The 8,266-nt window shown below is 23.0% G+C and overlaps 1 protein-coding gene across 2 annotated transcripts; it reads right to left on the bottom strand.

The window, feature by feature from the left end:
- Positions 1-604: 604 nt before the first annotated feature.
- On the bottom strand, positions 605-8,266 carry LOC112594517 (threonine--tRNA ligase, cytoplasmic). 2 transcript variants are annotated; one of them, XM_025339323.1, is made up of 16 exons: positions 8,170-8,266; positions 5,492-5,586; positions 4,905-4,994; positions 4,386-4,540; positions 4,055-4,304; positions 3,837-3,950; positions 2,945-3,088; positions 2,714-2,860; positions 2,453-2,647; positions 2,114-2,184; positions 1,803-1,965; positions 1,607-1,744; positions 1,295-1,473; positions 1,025-1,199; positions 844-958; positions 605-779 (listed from the first exon to the last, which is right to left on the bottom strand). In XM_025339323.1, the coding sequence occupies exons 2-16, from the start codon at positions 5,576-5,578 to the stop codon at positions 631-633; spliced, it is 2,172 nt and encodes a 723-aa protein (XP_025195108.1). In that variant the 5' UTR covers positions 5,579-5,586; positions 8,170-8,266; the 3' UTR covers positions 605-630. The 2 variants fall into 2 exon arrangements, with proteins under 2 accessions (XP_025195108.1, XP_025195109.1); XM_025339324.1 differs by lacking the exon at positions 5,492-5,586 and having other exon boundaries at positions 8,170-8,229.

Raw genomic sequence — 8,266 nt, 5'->3', positions numbered from 1 at the left:
TATATTCACACAAGGCAGAAAACCAATGAGTTGTGTTTGTTAAAAAAAGTAAATGAAATAGAAAAGAAAAATTAGAATGATACTATTAATACTATTATAGTATCAATACTCGAATTTTTAATGAAACATTTTAAATAAGTCTAATCTATTAATCATGATATAAGATAAAGAATAGAGACTATTTAAATTGAATGACTGCAAACATAATTTATTCATAAATATTAAAAATATAAGTTAATAAAAATATGGTCGACAAAATTTGTTATATAGTGATGTTAAGATGATTTTCCTGTGAATCACAATTCTCTTAATAGTATGATAATTAAAAAGAAAAACATTTTAAATTTGGTGAAAAGAAATATATTAAAAAAAAATATTTTCCATGATTCAAAGACTAATCTTAATATTTAGGTAAAACTAGCTATTAGTAAAAGGAAACACAATTTTAAAATATAAGTTATATACTAAATAGAATAATTGCAACTTATCATAGATTTTATCAAAATATTGTTGACAAAATACAATTAATGAAACGGATAAATTTATTTTAGATAATATTATGAAAAAGTTTTATGAATATTATTTTCTTAATTATTTTTTTTTTCCATTAACTTAAATTATAAATCTTAGTTAAAATTCAACTTCGCTATTATTTGTTTTCGAAATTTTTAATTTTTGTAGTCTTTGAATAGTCTCTTCAATACTGAATTCGCCATGAACATTGTTATCTCTTGTGCGAACATTGACAGTGTTTGCTGTTTTTTCTTTTTCTCCAACAACTGGAATATTAATTAAGAAATTTATATAATAATTAACAATTAATCAATCAACTAATATACAAACCAAGAATGAAGTTATATTGTGCTAATTGTGCATTGCGAATTTTTTTATTTAAAGTATCTCCATGATCAACATCTACATCACACATAAATCCAGCCTCGTATATTTCTTTTTTTACCTATTGATAAGATTTAATATATGTTAATACACTAATTTTTGATACCAGGAAAAAAGTAATCCTTACTTTTTCCGAATATTCATCAAATTGAGGACCAACAGGTATTACAATAGCTTGTCTAGGCGATAACCAGAATGGCCATTTTCCAGCAAATGATTCGGTTAAAATAGCGATCATTCTTTCTACTGAACCAAATATAGCACGATGTATGATGACTGGGCGTTTCTTTTCTCCTGATTCGCTATAATATTTATCAACAATTAAATAATCATTCAATAAATAATTAGCTTATTATAAGTTTTTGCTAATATATAGATAAGATTTTAAATTAAATACCTAATAAAGTTTAAATTAAATCGAATCGGAAGTTGGAAATCAAGTTGAATAGTAGCACATTGATGTTGGCGTTTTAAAGCATCAGAAATAGTTATATCAATTTTTGGTCCGTAAAAAGCACCATCTCCCGAGTTTAATGTCCATGGTTCACCAAACTCATTTAAACTATCAGCTAATTGCTATTAAAATGTGTAAAAAAAAATGAGAAACAAGATATGATAAAATGATTGATGTATACCAAATCAATTCATAAATATATTATATAAGAAACTTTAAATTCTACTAAATGAAAATAAAATATAAACATTTAACCTTTTCAGCATTTTCCCACATTTCCAATTCGCCCAAATATTTTTCAGGTCTTGTAGATAAACGAAGATGAAATTGAAATCCAAATACAGTATACACATGACGTAAGAAGTCTAATGAACTCATCATTTCTTGACCAATCTAAATTGAATAATAAATTAATATTTTTAATATTCTGTTTAATTTAATTTTGTCTAACCTGTTCAGTGGTACAAAATATGTGAGCATCGTCTTGTTGAAAACGCCGAACACGTGTTAGTCCAGTTAAAGCCCCTGATAACTCATTACGATGAAGTACACCAAAGTCTGCCATTCTTAGTGGTAGTTCTCTCCATGATCTATTTCGATGATCAAACATTAAGCTGTAAACAATTGTGTAATATTTTTATTTTTTTTTAACAGATATTTTTTTATTTTTTATTACTACAGTAAAATTAGATTAATTAATAAATTTATTAGGTAGAAAAAATAAAAATGTAGTATTTAATATTAGTACATCAATGTACTAACCAATGACCAGGACAATTCATTGGTTTCAGAGCATATGTTTCTTTCTCAACATCAAATGAAAACATGTTTTCCTAGAAATAGAATTAATTTAAATTAACATTTTGTAATTTAAAATTATAAATAAATTAAAATATGATACATATTATATGCATAATAAAATTATTAATCAAATTAAATTTTTTAATGTGAATAAAACATTTTTTTTTTTTTTTAACAAATAAAGTTACTAATTTTTACTAGTATTAATCTTTCTGCAAACAAGAGTAAGACAAATACTATTTAATGATGTTTTTCCACAAAAAAAAAAAAAAGACTAGAAAAGAAACTAGGTTGACTTACTGCATAATGTGCCCAATGGCCAGAAGTTTGCCATAATTTAACATTAAAAATATTTGGCGAAACTACTTCCTGGAATCCACGCTTCCTGTATTCACTTTTGATGAACTCAATTAAAGTATTATAAATATGCGCACCTTTAGGTTGGAAGAAACAAGAGCCTGGACTTAATTCGTGAAAGAAAAATAGTTCTTGTTCCTAGTATAAAATTATAAACACAATACATTTTTATCCATTTCATTTAACCATCATAATAATACACACTCTTCCAATTTTACGATGGTCTCTTTTAGCAGCTTCTTCTTGAAATTTTTCCCATTCTTTCATTTGTTTATTATCCGAAAATGAAATACCATAGACACGTTGTAACGATTCAGCTTTACAATTTCCTTCCCAGTAAGTAGATGAATTCTGCAATATTTCAGGGAAATGAAAAGTATGTTATTTCTATTATAATAAAATAAAATAATAATTTAAAAAAAAATGTATATTTACTTTGACAACTTTAAAAGCTTTAACTTTGCCTGTATGACGAATATGTGGTCCTCTGCATAAGTCAATTAATGGTCCACATCGATAAATAGTAGTTGTCGGTGTTGTAACCTTTTCTTTAAGGATTCTCACTTTAAATTCATTGTACTGAATAACATCATACAATAAGTATATAAAATTATTATTTATTTTGAATTGATTATTTAATTTTCTGCAGTATAATTCAAAATGAATAAAATATTCTGCTATATATAATTAACATGTTCACTTACAGTCTATATTTTGTGTCTAACGCCAACTACCTATCATTTAATTTATTGTATTACATTTTAAAATTTAGTAAAAACCAACTATTCCATTTAAACCTATAGATAGTAACAATAATTTAATACCAACATCATAGAAATATGAAAAAGACGACCTTACAATTAAATACAGATAGGCCTAATAGAAACAACATATTTACGACAGCTATCAACATAGTTACATAATGTGTAACAACTATGTGTTGAAATTAGCAGTAAATGTGTAAGGTACTTTTTTTATTTAACGAGTATTTTGGGTGACTTAAAAGGTACAACTAAAAGTTATTAAAATATAAAAAAATATTATTTTCAATAACTAATTAATTAATGTTAATTTTTTAAATATAAAAGTATACATTAATAAATAAATTATTTGTTGTATTACACATTTATCAATCATAAAAGTTTTAGTAAAAAAATTTAAATAATCACGTTTTCTTAGAGATTTTACTGAAATTTAGGTATACATTTTATTTTTTAAATTAATAATTACTTTTTTTTTTAAGTCATTATTTGTTCTAAAGTTTTAAAAACGATGGTTCTTGACTATTTACAACCCTTATTATCAATAAAAATATTTTGAGTATTACCTTGAACATTTCCAATAGATCTTCTTTACTAACTTCAAGCCGTTCAAATGGTTGTTTTTCTTTTACAATTAGTTTGACAATATTTTCCATAACAGGATAATCAAGGTTTGATATCTAATAAATACAGGCAATTTATAAAAAGCATATAAATCAATAATAATCTTAAAGAAATTTGTCAAATTAAAGACTTATATTAATTATTTATAAATGATAATTACTCCTTTATTCTCGATAAACATATCATAATAAAATCCTCCTTCGATTGGTGGACCATAACATAAACAACCACCATATATTCTTTCCATTGCTTCACCTAGCATGTGAGCAGATGAGTGCCAAAATACTTGTTGAGCTTCTTCATTGTCAATTTTTAGTAATTGCAATGTTGAATCTTTTTCCAATGGTCTATCCAAATCCCAAAGTTCTCCATTAACCTTGGCAATCACTGTATTATCGGCAAGTCCTTGGCTATATATTTAAAAAATATGTAAATTAAATTTTATGTTCAAAACACATATTAGTATAAAAAAAATAGATCTCAATTCAGACCTGATGCCTTTTGCTACATCATATGGTGTAGATTTCCAAGCCTTAGCACTAGTGGTTTTTCCATCAGGAAAAGTTACAGTTATAGGTTCCAGTACTTTATTGGCAAGTTCATTGTCATATTTTTCTTTGAGTTTATCCCAAAGCTTCAAACGATCCTACAATAATAATAAAAATAAATAAATATATGCTCAAAGATTTATAATATTAAATAATAATACAAATTTAAAAAATAACAAAATCATATAGCTACTTTAAGTGTATTTTAAACCAAGAAAAAATTATTTAGTTTTATATATTTAGAATTAATTATAAATAAATATTAATAAGTATCTTCTCCGTGCTACATTAAAAAATATTTACATTTTATTTTGATCTTATAATACAATTTAATAAAAAAAAAAAATTTTTTTAATATTTTAAGTACTCAAAATTATAATAGTACTTACTGTGAATCAATTAAAAGTCAAAATAAAAAATATATTTTAAATAGACAGTAAAAATTATATTGACAATTCTAACCTCAATGTAGGATGGCCAAGGTTTCAATTCTGAAACTAACGACTGTTTTCCTTCCTTCTCTTTCAATGCCATTTTTTTCTTACTTGGTTTCTAAAAAAATATAAATTTAACTAGTTATAGTTATTATTAGATACAACAATATTAAAATTAAAGAATTAAAACAAGTTTACAATTGTAAGCACTAAAATTATTCATTTTAAAATGTATAAGAATTTCAGATTTAAATTTAATTGAGTGAAGAACTTGATAGTATTAAAATTTTCAATATGTTATATTATTATGAATGGTTCTTGCTGGTAACTTTATGAATTGCTTTTTAAAATAGTGAATATTAATAATACATTCTTAAAAATTTTACACATTACAGTATATTACAATTAGAATATCATAACAAATATTTTAAAATATAATGATTCTTATCATAATATTAATTATTTCTACATTATCCTTCATAAACATCTATATGATCTCTTAAGCTATATTCCACACTAAATTAAGTATTAATTGTTACAAATTATAATTTTTTTCACAGCAATAATTTAATAATTTTTAATTTATACTTAACATTATTAACATAATTTTCTTACTTGATATTTGGGTAATCTTAATCCACGAATGGACTGCGTTCCAGAAATTATTGTTTGATGAAAGTCAAATAACAATTTTAAACGCATTAATTTAACTGAAAAATAATTTAAAATAATTTATTGATTAAATAATTTAATCAGTTAAACACTTAAATAAATTAAACAAACAAAAAACATTTTTTTTTTTTTTTTTATAAATAGGTACATTACATGTAGGTAATTACGAATTAATATTAAAATATGATATATGATATAAATATGTATAATATGGATTAGTATTAAAACACAAACAACATTAATATGAATATTTTTGCATACAAATTTAACAAGTCATATATTCATTGAATTTTTATTTATCTATTTATACAAACTACTTACTAAATTAAGTACTTTGTGAAAGAGAAGATAATTTCCAGTCTATGTTTTAAAATTAGAAAAATAATGTGGGTCAGTGAATTCAATATAAATATCTTCAGTTAAAAATATTAAATTGAAAAATATAAACCAAGTCTAACTGAATAAATTTAAAAATACAAATAGATAAGGTGTAAATACTATAGTAAATAGTCAAATATTTAATAAAATAATTTGTTTATAATTTACTAGACTAGTATGTTTGATTTATAACAAAAAATTAATAAAAAAAAATTGTATTCGTACATTATATAATATAGTATATTTTATTTATATAGAAATATATCTAATTATATATATTAGTACCTATATAAAACTATGACATGAAAATAAATTATAAACTCATTTGTCACAATGTTTTAACGCTTTTGTTTAAATAAAAGTAAACTACAATAATATACCTAAATAATATATTTCATGTACAATACTGAATGAAAAAATATTATTACTTAGTCAAATAAAAACATTAATTAAATAAATATAATTGAAGAATTTTATTTACAAATTCATTATTTGTAATGAATTATGTCTGCTGCACTAAAAGTTGAATAAAAAAAGTTATTTAAAAACATTTAATATTAATTCCTAATGGCAACAATTAAATTAAGCTATAATTTTATATTATATGCATATTTTTGTACAGTCATCTTTATTATGTAATCTACAAATTATAGGTACATAAATATGTTTTCAATATATTTTAAGCATTTCAAAAAATATATAACTGTTACAGTAAAACCATACTCTATGATATTCACTTATTATGTAATTATTATAATAGGTAAATTTATAATATTAGATACTTAATAAACCATTTATATAGTATAAACAGTTTACGTTAAAACATAGAATTAAGAAGATGTTCTAGCAACATGAGTGACAGTTAATTTTTAATGATTAATCAAAGTTTTACTGTTTATATTATATAAAAAGTATCCCAGCAGTAGCGTACATTTTGAAAGTGCAATAATTCAGCAAAAACTATCAAAATTTCAAGAAAAAAATTTTATTTGTAATCATAAACATCTCTGATTTAATGATGAAAAATTATATCAAATAAGTATCTACTTTTACAAAAAATAATGCGATCGTTGAAATTAGTGATCACTTTTCTGCATATTCTTTGTTGATTCTGTCTGATTTCTTCCTTCAATTTATGAATGTCTTTTAAGGATTGTTTGCATATACTTGTAACTTCACATATTTCCATAAAAAAATCCCACAACAAAGTAAACAATTTTCAATTAAAGGAAGAAATCAGGTGGGTAATTGGCGGAATTGGCAAAGAATATGCAGTAAAAGTGATTACCAATTTTAACAACGCATTATTGCTTGTAGGGATCACGGAGATGGAAATTTACTCAACATAATTTTTTATCATTAAATCTGAGATGTTTATAGTTATAAATTAACTTTTTTTCTTAAAATGTCAATGTTTTTTGCCGAGTTATTGTGCTTTCAAAAAATGTGCTTCTGCTGGGACACCCTATACATATTTAAATAATGAAATTACAATTGTTTTAAAAAAGTAACATAGCACACAATAGTGTGAAACAATAACTTCCATACAGTTTACATGGTTAAAAGCATAATTATTTTATTATATCTTATAGTTTTAAGTATAATTTCAAGAACACAATGAAAAAACAATGATTGAGAATTAAAAAAGAAAATGTAAGTTCAACATAACTAAAGCATTTTGTGGTAAATAGTTCAGCTACTTTTGGTTTTTAAATGATTATGTTTTATTTACATTATAAATTGAATAATTTCAGTATTGCAATGTAATGTGTTATGTTGAATTTCCATTCATTTTTAAATGTTCAGTATATATAATATGAATTTTACCAAACATAAACTACATAGATACATATATATAATTAAATCATTAAGGAAATACAAGAGAAATTAATTTACAAAATGCATTAGCATTTAATACAATGTTCACATACCAATTAAAGTATATGATAAATGTTGACAAAAGCATATATATATTATATTATTTGGTTCTGTTGATGTCAATTATATAGTTTTTTTTTTTTTTAATTATTTGCGATATTAAGAAGATATCTTAAACGAATAAATATATTTAAAGATTTATGAAATGGATTGAGAAACAATTAATGACCTATTTGTCAATTAATCTATACACCGTTTTAAACACTTAAATACAATCTAATTATAATAGCTACATGATCGAAATATTTTTAAAATTATAATTGAAAAACATGCATAACATTAAAAAAAAAATACAAAAAACTTACAGGAACAAAATGAACCAAAAACGAGGTATTTGACGAATACAGCTTACGATTTCATCATCCGTTTGGCGTTTACGTGTTGTTATCATATTAAAACGTG

This window comes from Melanaphis sacchari, unplaced genomic scaffold (assembly GCF_002803265.2).
Source record: "Melanaphis sacchari strain LSU unplaced genomic scaffold, SCAv2.0 Contig234_pilon_pilon, whole genome shotgun sequence".
Lineage (NCBI taxonomy): Eukaryota > Metazoa > Arthropoda > Insecta > Hemiptera > Aphididae > Melanaphis > Melanaphis sacchari.
This window is presented reverse-complemented; position numbering and strand designations above follow the sequence as displayed.

Bases quoted from the DNA above. Each gene is read 5' to 3' on its own strand.
- LOC112594517 (XM_025339323.1), bottom strand. From the start codon at position 5,578: ATGCGTTTAAAATTGTTATTTGACTTTCATCAAACAATAATTTCTGGA. The intron at 2,861-2,944 runs GTAAATATACAT...GAAATATTGCAG, and splicing joins AAGCTTTTAAAGTTGTCAAA to AATTCATCTACTTACTGGGA. The intron at 1,745-1,802 runs GTTAGACAAAAT...TATTCAATTTAG, and splicing joins TATTTTGTACCACTGAACAG to ATTGGTCAAGAAATGATGAG.